This window comes from Suillus subalutaceus, assembly GCF_016647625.1.
Source record: "Suillus subalutaceus strain FC151 chromosome Unknown DFJ58scaffold_40, whole genome shotgun sequence".
Classification (NCBI taxonomy): Eukaryota; Fungi; Basidiomycota; class Agaricomycetes; order Boletales; family Suillaceae; genus Suillus; species Suillus subalutaceus.
The window spans coordinates 96,376-113,624 of NW_024540289.1; the positions used below are offsets into that span (position 1 = coordinate 96,376).

General features: G+C 49.1%; 2 protein-coding genes across 2 annotated transcripts; both read right to left on the minus strand.

Moving 5' to 3' along the window:
• On the minus strand, positions 1-9,473 carry DFJ58DRAFT_726829 (uncharacterized protein; the record flags this gene model as incomplete). Its single annotated transcript, XM_041385408.1, has 6 exons — positions 1-1,253; positions 1,306-3,250; positions 3,301-5,925; positions 5,983-6,057; positions 6,108-9,130; positions 9,182-9,473. The coding sequence occupies 6 exons, from the start codon at positions 9,471-9,473 to the stop codon at positions 1-3; spliced, it is 9,213 nt and encodes a 3,070-aa protein (XP_041244930.1).
• A 2,175-nt stretch (positions 9,474-11,648) lies between these two features.
• On the minus strand, positions 11,649-15,232 carry DFJ58DRAFT_745006 (uncharacterized protein; the record flags this gene model as incomplete). The annotated part of the gene is made up of 8 exons (XM_041387362.1): positions 11,649-12,097; positions 12,153-13,065; positions 13,115-13,431; positions 13,496-14,593; positions 14,650-14,747; positions 14,795-14,934; positions 14,990-15,140; positions 15,196-15,232. The coding sequence occupies 8 exons, from the start codon at positions 15,230-15,232 to the stop codon at positions 11,654-11,656; spliced, it is 3,198 nt and encodes a 1,065-aa protein (XP_041244931.1). The 3' UTR covers positions 11,649-11,653.
• Positions 15,233-17,249: the final 2,017 nt, after the last annotated feature.

A 17,249-nucleotide genomic window follows, 5' to 3' on the forward strand; every position in this document is an offset into this window, starting at 1 on the left:
TCAAGCCATCTCTTGGAAGTCCTCGCTCGTCAAACATCGAGCATCCAATAGCTTTCCGATGTGCGTAGGCAAGTACCCCATTCCCTTGCGACGGATACCGAAAAGCGCTTTCAACATGGGGATAGGCGATTGTTGGAAGGTGTTAAGGGAATCCGCAGTGCGAGGCCGATGCTCCGGTTTGATGAATCCATCACTTTGAATCTCAAAGATACCCTGATATCTGAGATTTGCAGTATAAATCCCTAAGAGGCGACATAATTTCACGTATGCGGACTGGTGAGGAAAGTATAGTTGTCCAGCAAAGACGTTGAGCTGGCGGATGAGGGTGTCATCTGGCGTCCATCGTGGGGAAATTGATGGGGTGATGTAAAGGCGCAAGTCGTCGCACGACTTCATCATCTTGATGACGCGAGGTGTATAAGCGTGCAAGTGAACTTGCTTACTTGCTTGAATGTCAGGTAACAAAACGTTAACCTCGAAGGGGCTGACAACGACTAGCACCTGCGTGCCGGATGCTGTACTTGAAAGAATCCAGTTAACTGGGCGTATGTAGCTGTCCGTTTTTTCTTCGGTCAGAACGGTTGTAGCGAAATCCCTCGAGGCAAACACGTCCTGTGACCATGGCTGGCGCCCGAAGAAAGCAGCTGAAGTGGTGGTGAGGGTGTCGAAAACGGCAGTGAACGCACAAGATCCATCCGGAATGGTGCCTGTTTGGATGAAGTACCGGACGTCCTCGTCAATGCCATGGGTAGCAGCCAACACCGGTGGTGGTCTCTCCACCTCGCTCTCGCGCTCAATCTCATGTACTACTTCTCTCTCTTGCTCTTCGTCCAGGCGGTTGTCAGACAAAATGCCTAGTCCGAGGCTGTTGCATCTCTCCAGAAGGTCTTCGTCTAGCGATGTGTGTGAAGCAGATGTATTAGTCAGAGCTGGAGCGTATAGCTCTTCCAAGTGCTTGGCCTCTGGCTGTAGCCACGAACGGGTAAGTTCGGTGGGTGTAATATCGCCGGATAAGAACGACGACCATGCACTGTGGCGAGACTGGTAATCTACACCATGCTGAAGCCATTGTGAAGCACGATGTTGGATGTCCGAGCACGTTTCAGTCATCGCCCACACGAGGATATCTGATACATGAATGTCAATGTCTTCATCGTGCTTGTTGTTCACCGCTCGGATGCTGCGATCTATTTCTGGAGGTGCGAAAAACATGACTGAGTGGCCGTGGCCGAGTTTTCTCATACGCATGCAACCTAGTAATATGTTACTAAATGCTATTAATGAACATATACATTGCGTCCTCACCTTGGACAAGGCGATCCTTGGTGACCTTCGGCCCTAATGTGACAGCTGCGCGGAATCCCCGAGGCAACTTCACGTCCGTTCCTCTGGTGTGTTCATCGTCCAAATACAATACACACTGGTCCACTTGCTGAGCAAAGGAAGATGCGGAAAATGGTTCTATAACATGATCTCGAGTGCGCACCACAAGCTCATCGTGCTCGCTGAAATAAATTGCCGCTTGAGCATCTTGATTGATGTCCAGCCACATCTTCGCCACCTCGTCATTCTGTAAGTCAAGGACTTGTGCACCCACGTCGAGCAAGACGCGTATTTCAGGCGACTGCTTCGCGATGACATTGAGGAGCTTTCCAGCGCTTCCGCCGGCAGCAAGTGAATCATAATGATCATTCTCTTGCTGCAAAAGGTGACCGAGGACTCTGGCGTTCGTACCGCGCTGGTGGTCTAGTGGATGCTGCGTTATGGTGGCGGGTAGCAAGTAGCGGAAGTCATTTGTTCCACTGAAGCCCGTGGTAGGCAATCCGGAAGACTTTCGCTCTGCAAGATCCCAGGCAGAGCAAGATAACTTGTGTGGAAACTCCTTGGCTTCCTTTGGAAGGACGAACTGAGCCAAGAAGAAGTCTACGACGGCCTTGTTGCGCCCGAAGAGAGGTACCAAACAATCAGTGAACTGTTCAGTAGACTCCATATTGATTCCACTGAGGCGTCGCAGATTGTCTGGAAGTGAATCTGAAGACAACCCCTTGATCCACGTCTCATATTCCAATGCAGGATTGCCTTGCTTGAGTAGCTGGCGGAAGCAGAGGGCCACCTGTTTCTCAGTGAGGCCTCCGTAGTAGTACGAAAGGCATGTGAGTGCGACTGCGATGTCTGGATGCCCAAATTCTGCCCGAGGTGAGGGAACATCCTTAGCACGGTAAGGCACGGCGAGCATTGTACGCTGAGGATCCAGACCGTAATCTACGCGCCAACGCCGATCCTTCAGCGTGTAGATCAGTATGCCGTGTGCGAGGAGTCCTCGAATGAGCAGTAGTCCATTCCACAGACTGGACCCAGCGCAATAATTCCGGACATCGCGAAGGAGCTGCGGGTCAATAGTCGAGAGGGTAAGATGCTTGCGGATGGAATTTATCATACGAGGTGGAACATGTCCGAATGCGAAATTTGGAAGGTTACCGGCAAGAATGTCGTCACAAACTAGCTCGACCAGTCTTTCTCCTGCGCGAACGTCCAAGACTCTGAGTGGGAAGGTTCCGATAGTAGCGCCTGGCTGGAACTCTACTCCAAGAGGAAATTCTTGGTGAAGGAGGCGAGCATGCTTTGCCACAAGGGTCATCACCTGTTGTGTTGTGGTCCATCGATCAGGATAACCTTCCAAGTGCTGTTGGTCGCCCATGGTGTAGACAAGTTGGAAGCGGACATGCAGCAGTTCATCACTCTCGTCCAGTATGTCACGAGTGTGCATATCAAGCCACCGCTGAGTATTCAGCAAGGGCGTGGCCAGCTCTGCTGAGGATTGTCCGACCGCATTTGTGGGCGGAAGCTGTTGCTCCACGGTCATCAACTTAAAAGAGAGGATATGGTCTGGTTGAGCAACGAGGATACCGCCAACAGCTTTGCACTCTTCGAAGAGCGATTGGATGATGTTTGCATGATCAGAAGTAATGGGCAATGAACGCGAGAATGGCAGGTAGAAAATTCGCCTGTTGGTAAGGCCGCCGATCCGTTCCACAAGCAACTGAAACATCTGAACGACCAAAGGCTTTAGCACGACGACCCGCACCAAATTGCTGCGATCTGCCAGTGCAGCACAACAGACAGGTACGATCACGGATGATTTTCCTTCCCCCATATGAAGCTGCAGTGTGGTATTGTCGCCAGAGCTTGGGGAAATCATCTCCATTGCAACGTTGGCTTGCATGGGACGGATAAGAAATCGGTTCTCTGCCTAGTACCGTTAGTGATCGATCGTATCAATTGTTGGCAACCATTGAATACCTGAATTAGAAGCCAGTCCAGATATTTCTGTGTACCATCCAGTCCGATGTGACCGTCATTCACCAGCTCCTTTAGAAACTCCCCATTGTCCCCACCAGTCGCCAACTTCAACTTCAGAAGTCGTTGCGATCTTTGTAGTCGAAGAAGAATATGGACGAAACCGGTCAAAGGGGCTTTCCACGGGTCACAGAGAGGCGTTTTTGACGTGGAGGCGAGAAGACCAAGAAGAAATGTGACGGTAATGCGCGGCCATTGCCCAGAATTGAATAAACTTTCCTCCGCCAAACCCACGGGAGCTAGATGCTCTTCCAATCTGCGAAAGGCGTTATTATAGAGCCTATTGCACCACATATGATGATGTTGCAACATGTCAACTGTCCAGCGGGTTGGGTCTGGCACAATGGGTGATTGTTCGTTCTCTAGGTCGATTCTACTGTCTTCTAGATGTTCAGCATAGTGGACACTGAATAGGTCCGATCGACATCGCGAGAACTTCGATATAACATCCTCCAATAGAGATGAATCAAGCCCGCCGCCAAGGGATCTGTCGCTTAGTAAAGTGTTACTTCGCTTGAGAGGGTCAGGAAGTAATTTGATGACTGGCGGAGGCTTTCTGAACAGGTCTTGGGTAAGAACGGTGGTGGTGACTGATATAACATCTGAATTGCTCGTGGTGAATGCGTATGATTGCTTGATGGTGGGCATGAGTGTCTGCCTCGCTTCATCAAGCACATTCTGCACACGATCCAGATATACCTTCAGACACCGGTTGCGATAGCAGTTCGAGTATTGCTTTTCAAGGGCAGCGCAAAGGGCGAGCTTGTCGTATCGGGAGCCACTTAAACACTGCAAAGCATGTGCAGGGATGGAATCGCGAGGCCAACAATCAAGAAGGACACCAACCGCCGCTTTCTGTTCACGTAGACACTCGGATTGGAAGTGCCTTTGCCGCCGATCATTAAAGTCGTGGGATGACTCGTTGTCGTGACTAGACCACGACGCCTCGGGACTTCTGTGGAAGGTAGTATGAGAAGAGATGTGGTGGCAGAGATCCTGTTCAAGGGGTATGATCCCAAAAGAAAGATCGTATATATCATATCTGGGGGAGCAGATTGCACGGAACTCTGGATTAGCCGCAAACGCAAACATGGTTGCAGCAAGTCCCACATTTTCCGGGGAGGAGTAAGCCATGGCTGGTAACGTGAAAGCGAGTTGAAATGTGTGAGTCTCCTGGTCTGCGTCGCAGCAAAGTTCGTAGACAGACATCCATCTCGTAGCCAAATCAGGCTTCAACCACTCTCGATCATATCGAAGGGATACATTGCGAGTGTCCCCAGAAACTTCACCCCACTGAACGAAGACATCGTAGAGCGCCTGGCAAGGTTCAAGCGTGACGCTCCAGTCGCACACCATGCGTGCACAATCAAACGCGTTTTGATCGTCGATTGAGCAGCAGTAAACATCTCTGGAAGTATATTCACTGCTCGACGATTTTCTGGGATAGAAGGAATTGACTGGATCGTGAGAGTAAAGGAAAGTGGACCGCTGAGAGGCGCGTTCCAGGAGGGACTCATTGCGTGTTGGAAAATCTGGACAAACTAGAACTGGTGTTTCGCTGAGCACCTGCAGCTTCTGTGCATATTGGACTATGTCCCTGACAGCATGATAGAATGCGCAACTTTGGACATAAGATGATAAACCACATTGCCAGTGGACCTCCTGTGACCTTCTGCTGAACCATGTCCGATCAACAGTCAAGGAACCTATCCGAGCTAGAAGCTCGCAGTCGAATGAGTCCAGCTTCATGAAGGAAAAACATGCGGCGGATTGCAGCAAACACATGGCTTCTTCCAAACCGGTACGTCGAGTCAACGGATCTGGAACATGGGCACTGCACACGGCGTGCAAGTACGCCTTGTACAGTTTATTCGTGAGACCAACATTTCCCGTCAGGCGGCATAATTCTGTGTCAACGGTGTAACAGTGGTAGGGACGGCGAACATGATTAGGACCAGCATGGATGGTGATCCGGATATGATGACCGCTGGGCTCTACTACCACATTTCCCTGGGGGATGATGACACGACGATCGCTGTAAATTTGTCGATCTTTTGGGCGTAAAACGAGCTGGTTAACAAGTCCAAGCATTGTACCAGTGGATTGATCTTTGTCGACAACCATGCCTCTCTGGTTCCGCGAATGCAATTCTCCATCTTTGTCTATGAAGAAAGAGAGTCCAAACCGAGGGAGATCAACCTTGACTTCTTCGTCCACGCTGCTAGTGACAATTAGGTATTGGGAGTTTTCGAGTGGGCCTAGTGTATTTGCTATCATGCAAAACGCGCGACTCCGAATGTCAAACAAAGTTGTTTGGCCCCGCCGTGCAACTGACTGCCCGTCCTTCGTGAATTGCAATACCCAGTTCTCGCTGGAAGGCTCCCACAGTTTCTCCATTGGACGAAATTCGATTGCACGAGTGCGTAGGTTGAGCCAATGCACGTGACCGTTGACTAGTAATACGGGGATGTCCAGCTCAAGTTTCCCCGGAGGTATTAGCTCAAGAAAGTCCCCACTTTCATGTTGTGACTGAATGACAACGTCCCCGCTGCGCATCCCGAAAAATATCTATCAAAGGACAGCTAAGTTTTGGCTCATCCTTCAAGTTGGACTGTACAAACTCACTTTGAAGTGATGCATAACAGCCTTGGCAACAAATTCCATGCTGGGAATCTTTGTGGGGAAAACATCAAACACTTGCTACTCGGTGATATGAGACAGCCGGTCGATGAGTAAGGCGGAAAACTCACATGACCGAAGAGGGTGATGTAGCTAGGATGCCGCAAAAAGCAATCTGGCAGCCTGGTTAATGGCTTGCCGTCAACCAATAGGCGAGCCATCAACATATCAAGATGAATGGTTTGGCGGGATGAATCGTCAGGAGGCGCTGTTTCACATCTAAGCCACCGAGAGTTTGGAGATTCAAGTACATCCCAGGGCGTGTGGCGCTGGTATGCAGGCCAAAGACGCCCCATTGCCAAATCAAGACCTTCTTGGTCATCTTCCACATGGTGTCGCAAATAGGTCTCTAAGAAGTGTGACAACCGACGGTTGCGTTCAAGAAGTAATCTTGAAATTATCGGGAGAGAGTGGAGATCTATAGGCACGTTGTCCGTCACTGTAACAGAACAGTACACCAGGATCTCCAAATTCTGTGGCGATTGGAGGAGTTCTGTGATGTTGTCCGGGCCAACATCGTAGGTACTGAGACAAGTTGCTGCCATGTCACGAACGCGGACTTGGCGTTCACGACTAGACTTTTCGTCTGGAGCATCAGCTTTGGATAGCTCTTGCACCCATCTGAAAGTTGTATTTCGGACATCTTGCAGTAACTTGCATGATTTCTGGATGACGCGGTAATCATCTGCTGATGAGAGAAGGCGGGACACCAGGATGGAGATTGTTGACATTGTTGTGCCCTCCAGCCAATTGGCTTCCACGCTTACTTTTAAGCTTTGGAGCTCATCAATAAGGGCGTGTCCGAATTCTGAGGCTTTCAGTTCGTTGTGCCATGCCCTAGACCCGTCGGCCGAAAGCTTTCCCACCTCTGAACTAGCCTGGAGCAGTAGCAAGTGGACCGCGGGATCACGAAATGTGAGCGTGCGTGCTCGCAATTCACGGAGGATGTTGATCCATTGCAAAAAGCTGCCACTACGGAGGCCCCCAAAAGCGATGAATTCGTGAAGCGTCAACTCGGCATGACATGTGGCCTGGTTAGCCAAGACCTCATTGGAGGTGTGCTGGGTACCCGACAGGTAGTATTGTAGTCCGCGATATGGACCTTGTGGCAGCACGTGGGTGCAAATATCGGATATGTCAGCCTGTCGAAAAGAACCGGAGGCCCAAACATCACAGGTCGTATCGTAAAGAAGGAAACACAGCTGATTAACAGTGTTGGTGAAGATGTCACTTTCAGTGCATGGAAGGGATTTGGGGGAGGTCCGGGGGGGCGCTGTCATGGAGGCCAGTGTGATACGTTGACTGGGATGCTCTGCGTGATAACGTGAGAGCGGCCCATAATGTGCGAGCATGATATACTGCCCCGCACTTTGAATCTGTGGTGAAGTTGGGGTGCATATGTCATAAAGAAAATGGAAGGTGAAAGATCGCCACATCTTGAAAGCGATCGGGGCACCAAGCTCAAATACCACTACTGCTGCATCGTAGACAGAGTCAGGAAGTGGCCATTCATGAACTTCAACAGAAAGGTTATCCCTCTCCCTCCGCTTCTCGCACCGACGGCAATTACGGTCATGTTGGGACCAACCTCGCCAGTTCGTGTAGTAGTCGCACGTGAGAGCGTCAATTTCTTTTGTGAAACACCGATATCTGTCGCTTTTGCGGCGAAGATCTGCGATTCGTTTTTTACGCTCTGCATTTGCATCGTCTTCAATGCGCTGCTTGCATGACTGCAGCTCCTCGGATTGGTTATAGTAACGAACTGCAAACGTGGACATATCTGCCCCATCCGAGAAGACCGAGAGTGCATTGTGGGTGTGACGCCCAGCAACATACTGTTGAAGAACTCGGAGTCGCTCTATAGCGGCAGCTTTTTGAAGGAGAAGGCGATCGAATATGGCAACTGGGACCTCCGGGGAGTACTCCATGAGGAGAGGGATCGACTCGACAACCAGCTTATCAAGTGCGACCCAGAGTTCGAACAGCGTGAGCAGCATGATGGATATATTCTCAGGATTTCCGGAATAGAATGATTGTGCTCTGGTGGAATAACTTCTAGCGCGCGCTTGAATAGTCATGCAAGCGGCATCAATATGGGCAGCATCAAGGTTCATGACACAATTCACCCAGCCATCAATGTGCCGCTCAATGGTACATTCAAAATCCGAAAGTGCTACAAAGGGGTCTTCGGCATAAGCGCTCTCGAAGAAATTGGCGTCAGGACCAAGGAAGTCGTCAATAGTGCCCCGTGGACGATGATGCGGCTCAAAGTCCAGCACGTTGGGTTGGACATGGGTAGGATATAGGATAGAGGCAATATACTCCTTGCTTTCGGTCAAAGAGAGCCTGGTATCTCTGATTATATGCACATCCGAGGCATCCCAATGAGGGGAATCCGCCTGAGCCACCTGAACATTCTTCCAGCGCAGCTCCAGTTTGTCTTTAATATCTTCCGTAGCTTTGTGCATCGCAATTGCTAAGAATTCGTCTTCGGCCTGAAGCTTGACCAAGCGGCGACTGATTTTAATGGACATGGAGTAGAGCAGATCACTCGACATATCCCCCTCAAGCGCTTCGGACACAAGGTCGGTCATGAGAGAAGCCATGAAAGCCTTGTAACTGTTTCGTCCAAGGCTTGTGCGCTCGAGAGATGTCTGCAATACAACCCTAATGACAAGCCATATGGATGATCTTCGCCAAGGGAGCGTGGCGTTGGACTGTAACGCATCATCGCATATACGTTTTCGAATACGAGGGATGTCAGCCGGCTCGCCAAACGCGCAAAGGATATCAGTGAGAAGCTGGGTAATGTAGCGAGGATGTACAGTCTCTCCTTTGGGAACTGAGGGATCTAACCCATCAGAGCTCATGTGCGAGAGAAAGTTCACCAACTCAGGAGGAAAGGTAGGGTTATCCACCACTGAGTTTGGTACGGCGATCGCGGGTCCTGGATACGAACACAGGAGCTTCCCCTTTGCCTCCATGATAGCAGATGCTGGTGGTGAAACTTCGAAGGATTCAAAGATGGTTTTCGTGTCGAGCTTACGAAGTACGACAGCGGCATTTTGTTCCCGAATCAGATATGCAAGAATATCTACAGAGAAATTTTGAAAGTCAATTTTTGGCGCCAACACTACGTACATACCTCCTGCTTGCATGGATTTGATTTGCGGCTCGACAACATCCCCAGTCAGGGAAGGAGAAGTCATCGTAACAGCAAGATTCTCCAGCATCTTCAACGAAGGACTCCACTGCTCCTGATCATGGTCGGTCAACGAACTCACAAATTTGCGAGCTGAGCCTAGCACGACATCAAGGAGGGAGCGATCATTGTCAGGAGTATAATCGCTGTGCTGCGGTAATTTGATGGGACAGAATATGTGGGTGATTATATACTCCAAGACATCAGTCTGGGAAGATTTTGAGGCAACAGACATGTCAAGTAGCCTTGATTCGCGATATATGGTGTAAGTCTGTCAAGAGCTCTGAGGTTGGACGATCTGGGGGTGTGGGTTAAAAGCAGGAGCTTATAAGAAGCACGCGAGAACACTTGCAAGATGCCTCGTGGCTTGGATAACTTGGATACCCTCGCACCTGGATCTGCGCTGAGCCTTTTTGTCCAATGTGCAGGGCACTGCATAGCCCATCGGCCATCAATTTACAGGCGCATATAGTAAGTCAGGACCAGAAACTTGGGTGTAAGATACCTTCTGGTGGACGATAAGCGGCCAAATCTTATAATAATGGGTCAATTCCGAGGCGTATCGCACACAAAGATATTAAGTTCTCCCGTTCAATGATGGTTCGCGAACAGGGTTTCGGTCACCGGATAGAATATTTTCGAAGGCTTTCAGGAAAGAATTTTTGCAGATCTGGATTGCATCTGGAGTAGATAATTTCAGTTCGATGTCTGAGACCGGGACGTCGTTCAGTGACCCCAAAGAAAATTGAGAAGATAGGTGGATGGAAATAGTAAACTACAGATTACAGAACCCCAACTTACGTACTACCGGCGTATCGATATCTGACCGGGTTTGAGGTAATCGCGTTAGCTATTTGCTTTTCGGTGTTTGCCGAAGCCTATGTACTAAGACCACATTTTACTGTTGTCCCAGACGGCGTCCTAGTGAAGGTTCGCACAGCACTGTTTGCCTCACTGTCCCATTCCTAACGAAATTTGTATATAGGTAAACCAACATACAATGCAGACATTGTGATTATATTTCTAGCCTGTGCCCAGCACGAAACTTTGTAGATAAAGTCAAGGATATGTTAGTCCGCGCGAGGTGCGGTCAGTCCTTTCTTAGGCCTGATACCTTGACCTAATGTTTGGGTCGCAATGATCAGACCACTCAACATCGGACTAACCTTCTGCGACATTTGATAGTGCTATTAAAATCAGAAATCACCTTTTTGTGGTTCAAAGGTACGTTAATTTGATACCTCCTCACAGGTGTCGTGTGCTAACCCCTCTGCTCGAAGTCTGTCCCGCTACAGACCAGCGTATAGAACGATGTCACATTGCCATTGTCATTGGCGCGACTTGAAATCAAGCGCGATCCCTTCCTGACATTGATGATTATTTAAGGCCGGGTTATGTATACAGTCAGTCGATGCTCTTTCGAATCCATTTGTCTATCTAGCTGCAATTTATGGTTCTTTGAAGGTTAAAACCGCTGTGAATCATCATGGAGAGGACTGCGTGAAAGACTGTCTACCGAACAGACGGTTGGCGCCATCACTGCTCATGGTCGTTGTCCGGCCCCCTTTTCATACCCCATGAATCAAATGCAGGAAATGCATGAGGTTTTTCCAACGAAACTGTTTGCGTGTCACGGGGGCACGAATTCTCTCTGAAATTGAAGGGCATCTTCAAAACTCCAATTCCTGGGTCAGTTCACTTTTCATTGACATGCGTGTCTTTCTCAATGCCAATGTCAGGGTTTCCTCCACGAACAGCGTCGATAAGGGTGGCAGAAATGCCACTCAGACATCAAGCTACATCTCTTACGGCGAGCACTACAAGTATGATCCTGGACTTATCACTTGTTTCGCACCATCGCACCATCGGTTCAAAGTATATCAATCACCTGCACGGTCAGTAATGATGCTATTTGATTTTCCCGTGTCTTACGGTAGTTGGTTCAGACAGGAAGAAGCGATCAGGACCTCATAATCAAAAACACTGAATCTGGAGGTCGTGGAGAAGGACTTCGAGGTGGTTTGAGGGCCGAGCGCCGCAGTCAAGCGCACGGGGAATCGACGGTGACGTAGTAGTCTCCCAGTGCCTATCAAATAAATGGAATAGTCGTTCGTTCGAAATTATAGTCGAAGCCAGCATGTAGAAGCCAAGGGTTAAACAACTTGAAGCCACTTAGAAGGACTAGTGCTCTCCCTGCTTAAGTTCCTGACGTATCTCCCCCAGCAACGGCGGTGTCTGAAGGACGTACTTCAAATACTTAAGCAATGAATGAAGTTACAAAAGACGCTTCTAAGAGTAAACAATAGGACGAGAGGGAATGCAAAGCAAGTATCAAGGAACAGGCCAGGTACACCAACGGGATGAAATGACGACAGCTTGTACTAGCGACTATGATGAAAGCCACACGAGATAGAACTACACACCAATATGAATGAAAACCATCCTCTGCTCGAGTGGCACTTTCGTCTTCACGGCGTGCGTAGCACAGTTGAGTGCCCAGGCCGCCTTCGTACAGTCCATGACACCGTCCTCCAGATTGAACATATATTTGTAGAAAGATTCAACGACATGCTTTGCGACAGAATCGTCGACTTCCCACAGCGTGCCAACGACGCTCTTGAACCCTGAAAACTGGAGACCGGCTGCGAGGTGAATCACTTCTTCGGGCGTCTCCTCATCGCCGACAGCGGTATGACACGCAGATAAGAACGCGAATTCAGCGTGCGGAATATCTCTCTCCATGATATCGAGCAGCGTCAGATGTTCGTCTCTCATGACGAAATGCGAATCGTAAGGCTGTGTACGGTCCTGCTTGCCAGTTGTTCTGCTGCAAAGCTTCGAGTGCACCTGTTCGTGTGGCTGCATCGCCTGAAATAGTGGTGCGGTTGGCAGTCGTGGGGACAAGCTTATGAACAAGCTCGAGCTCGCTGTCGACAGCCAAGAGCGCCTTGCCTTTCCCTGCACCCGGTTGACCCTGTCCAATCGTCACGAAGGACGGAGGCACACGCTTCTTCATCAACTGTCTAGATCTGACCAGGGCCGAAAGTGTCGGTGTGTAAGAGCAGATGTAGAGATCTTCCAGGCATGGCTCCTTCCCAGAGCGATCTGCCTTTGTTAGAAAGGGATTAGCTGCGTGGAGAGGAATGGATGTGAAAGCTACAGTTGGACACAGCCATATTCGAGAGTAGCGCCGTAGTTTGAGAGCATGCTGGAGTACGTTGACGATGGGTAGCATGATCTCGTCCCATATTATCCGCGAGAGTACTATTAGATCCGTCCTCGACTCCGCTGGGTTCATCCGAGATGCTTGTCGTATTGCCCTGGTGAAGCGATCTTTGAGATTATTGAGATCTGCGAGAGTGACAGACGGAAAGGGAACATGATGGGGGTCTCCTGATGTCGGGACGATGATGGCGCTGCAAGAGTATTCACTTGCAATGAGGATGATGACCGGGCCCTGGCACGCTGCTGCTTGCAGGTCTTTGTATGAAGGTGGGAGCAGGAACCGCGAGAATGCCCGAAGGTTACGTATCTCAGCTACCGCAGCTTCCCATTGCCTTGTAAGCCTCCTATACTCTGTTGCTGCCTGGTCAGCAGCAGCGCTGTTGATGATGGTTGCAGAATTCTGGGCGATATTGGAAATACACTTGCTCAGCTCCAAATAATTGTGCGCCAGTTTCGGATTTGCTGACTCGAGATCTTCAACTGGAGTCCTGAGTCGAGATGCCAGTGACCATTGCTGGCCACGGCCCTGCTCTACCAGTTCCACTGCGCATCGTAGATTCTCGTAGTAGATGGCACATGATGCTGCATCTACGGAGAGTAGTCTGGCATAATGGAAGGAAGCAGCAGCTTCACGCCTGTGAAGTTGCCGACGATCGTGTTGCCAAATGAGCATCCAGAAGCTCAAAAAATGTCGAGTAGGCCTCCAGTGCGGATCCATGACCATGCTGCTCCGCTGCAACGGTCCAATTATATGTCAGAATGATGCGTCCTGGGAAACCTTGAGTGGGATGTCTTGATGCGAGTCTGAAGTTCTTTATAGCGAGCGACAGATCTGCAGGGTCGTGTTGAATCTGGTAACGAGACAAATAAGCATCCTTCAGCCGCGTATAGCTGAAAAACATGGACGGGTGGAGTGAAGACAGAGCCTCCAATGATTCTTGGCAAAGAGTAATGGCCTCCTCAACAATCTTCATTCTTTTGAGTGTGCGTGAAACGAGAGCAGAGCGTTGAGCTCAAATTGCGAAGTGTTACATGGCGCTCTGGATGGTCAAGCAGCTTTAACCGAAGGGATTCGCGATACCAAACAATGGCCTCGTTAAGATCCTCACTGACATGTGATTTATCATATCTGGTTTTGAGCGCACTGGCAAGGTTGCCAAGCGTGGTGTCACGACGTGGATGTCCAGGTAGGCATAATGTCAGTGCCTCGCGATATAGGCTGATGGCTCGGGTGGTGTCATCAATGTCGCCGTGTTTGTAGAAACGGGTGAGGAGGGCACCCCCTAGGTTATCCAATGAAGTATCACGAAATTCATGCCCGACGGGGCGCAGGCACAGCGCTTCTTTGTAGAAAGAGATGGCCTCATTGAGGTCAGTAGGTTTGCCTTGGTGGTCGAAGCGGGCCACGAGTGAGAAGGCCAAGTTGTTAAGGTAATAATCACGACCAACATGTCCCTCGGGGCACAGAGACACGGCTTCACGACGAAATTGTATGCCTTCATCTAAATCTTCAATATTGCCGTATTGTGCAAAACGTAATGTGAGAGCCCATGAAAGATTGTCAAGTGCTCTTGGACGGTGTTGATGATACAGAGGACAGAGCTCGAGGACGACTCTTCGAAGGTGGACGTCTTCATCAGATGCGTCTATTGGAAGATTGTTGCATCTACGGATCACACAATCGACACCATTTGACCCTGCCGCGATGCTACAAAGGTAGGTGCCTTCTGGGCAGAGAGGCAGTAGCTCATGATAGAGTTGGGCGACTTCGCGGATGTCGGCAGCAGTACGTTTCTTGTTGTGGCGCCATGTTAGGGCTAGGGTGAGATTATATAGAGATAAGGGATGATCTGGATGGCGCTGCGGACGCAATGCAAGGGCTTCGCGGAAGAGGGAAGTGGTGGTATCAATGTCTTGAAGATGGTTTTCGACACAGCCTTCAAGGCGCGCATACGCAAGGTTGGTGAGAGCAGTTGCGTGATCCGGATGGCTGACCGGACGCTGGTCCAGAACCAGCTGAAAACGCTGCATAGCATGGTTCAGGTGAGAGACTGTCTTGCTCGTCACGTATTTGGTGAGATGTGCGTGGCCCGCATCTGTGTCGTGTGCAATATCGCGTTCTACGAGAGACTATGATTGGTGTTCTGTCAGCAAAAGCTAACAGGACGGAGAGTAGTGCCACTCACACCAGACAGTACGCCGTTTTGATTGTCGCATGAATATACAACGGCAGCCTTCAGCATGAGAGAAGGGTGGACGCCGTGCACAGGCAGGAAGTATAGATCTATGACATTTTAGTATATGTACATGAATGAGGAACAAGTCACTCACCGAATGGTTCATCTCCATGATCGAGTAGCTCATCCCACGACATTTCAAGTTTCCCAATGACCTCTCCACCGCCTAGCATTCGACCAAGTTCATAGGATGCCCTGATCTCCACCGATAACGCAGGTGAGGAATGTGATGATCTATGAACCAAAGATGAGTTCTCGTATCGCGTCAGAAAGCCTGTATGGACTTTACAGAGTCACAGTATCTCTCCACACTACGGATTCATCAGACGATAAAACACTGATGGCCGATTTCCAGTATCTCCAGGAGTTGACATTGATGGATATGTAGATGCCAGCGGGAATCCGGGAGGAGGGGACTCGAAGATTCTTTCCGTTAATGACTATAGATAGAGCGTGAGGATGAAACAAATACGAAGGCAATATGGAGGGACTCACCTTCAAGTCTGATATATCGGCGTCTTGAGCGAGGCATGATGGTGCAATGGAGCAAAACGACGAGGATCGGGGATGGGCTGAGCAGTGTACGGAATGAGTGGGAGGGGGAGACGGGATAGGGATATGGGGACTGCGGACGGAATTCGGCTGAGAAGGAAGAGGAGAAGAGGTAGACGCTGGTATGATTGCACCAAGCGCTGGGAATCGAGATCAGCAACAATGATTATTGGAAGAATCTGTGCTAAAGTGGACAATGTCATGATCAGTCTCTAGCGCATAGAGTGTCTCGTGTTGATTGCTGCTCGTGGACTTGTATTGCAGTACTCAGTTAGCACACAAAGGCAAAATGTAGAATCAAGTGTATTTTGTAAGGTAATGGCAAATGCATGTAATATGAGAAGGAATGTCTGATGCGTGATAAGAAAACTCAATGACGAACCGATGACCAAGGTTTAAATTTGAGAGGCGCGAGCGTGATCAAAGAGCCCAGCCTTTTCGGCGTTTGTCGAAAATTTGCGAAAGCGGTTGTTCAAGTTGTTTACATAAGTTTCGCACCGAAACCCGCATCACCTTGCTCCGCAAGGTCATGTTCAAATGTCAGTTTTTATGTGATTACGTATTCATCCACGTGACTTTCTCGCTTCGATAAACTCACCACATCGTTTGGATAAATTGACAACCCTCTATCATGGATTGTAGCAGGCACGATTGACGGTGAAATACTTCATAACTGTTCCATTTTATTCTCTCTGTACATGCTCATATGTTGTGCCCACTTTTGACCCCTAATTTCACTTTGCCTGCACATCCCTATTGATCAATTCTCCAGTGAACGCGAAGTGCACCAAATCTCTGGCCAACGCAAGTGACTCGGCATACACAATTGATGTCCCAGGATCGTTGGAAATGATGTTAGCGATTCCTGTCAACCTTTCAGCAACAATGTCAAAATTCAAGTTCTTATGATCAAATTCTGCTCCGTGATGAGTTCATGAAAGATTTCGAAGGAATGAAGTATCATTTTCGCGCCCAACGACTCCCTGTCTACTATGAAGGGGTCGCCGTTCACCCTACCAATGTTAATGACGTCTTAAATGGTGCCATTGTGGAGGTAGAATTCACCGTACAGCACTGGAAGATCAAAGACTATGATAGTTTCCAAGCGACTTCGCAAAAGATTACTGTGCTCTGCCTGGGACCCTACCACCACAAATCAAATTATAAACGCACCAATCTAGATGAGTCACTAGAAGAACCCCAGGCAAAAAAGGTGCACCATAACGCGACTGCTGGCTCGTCCAAAGAATGAATAGCCCAAGTAGCTCATTAACAACACGGGGATTACTGTACAAACTGTGAGTGAAGTGTAAACAGTTGTCCTGGCTGCCAAAATGGCTGGCAGATTGATAGTGACTCAGAACCAAGTATGTTTGCAATACAATAGTTGTGGAAAAACAAAACAAAGTGTGTGCGCGTGCCACGGAGCAAGGTGAATGTCGGCAGGGCCGGCGCCTAGTACATAGTCATGTCTTAGATAGTTACTGATGTACATCAGTGAACGGATGATTCCTTGAGATGGTAGCCGTGGGAATTACAGAAGGATATCATTCTGCTCCTGCCAAATATCATCATCTACACCGTGAAAAATTTGAGTTGTAGATACATGGTCATCGATGCTTGCGAATCCAGAGTAACACGAGCACTCCATGACAAAATTGCGACACTCCTACATTGCAGCCGATACAGGTTGGTAGAATACTTCTACCAATTATTGTGACCATTGTCGTTTTGCCTTATTTATGTTTGGAATTACAACCTTATTTAATACATTCTCTTGGCAAGTACCTTTAGCACTGGTCAGCAGATGGAGAATAGCGTGGGAGTTTGTAATGAGCTTGTCATATGGCGCCATGAAAGCAAGCGAGAGACAGCAGCGCGCACCTCTCAATAACTTTTGTTGTCCTCATTCTTTGGTTTTCATGTGTTTAATTAATACAGTATGTGATGTTATCCAAGGGAAATGCCCTTTGGCACCGGTCAGCATGTGTATGATA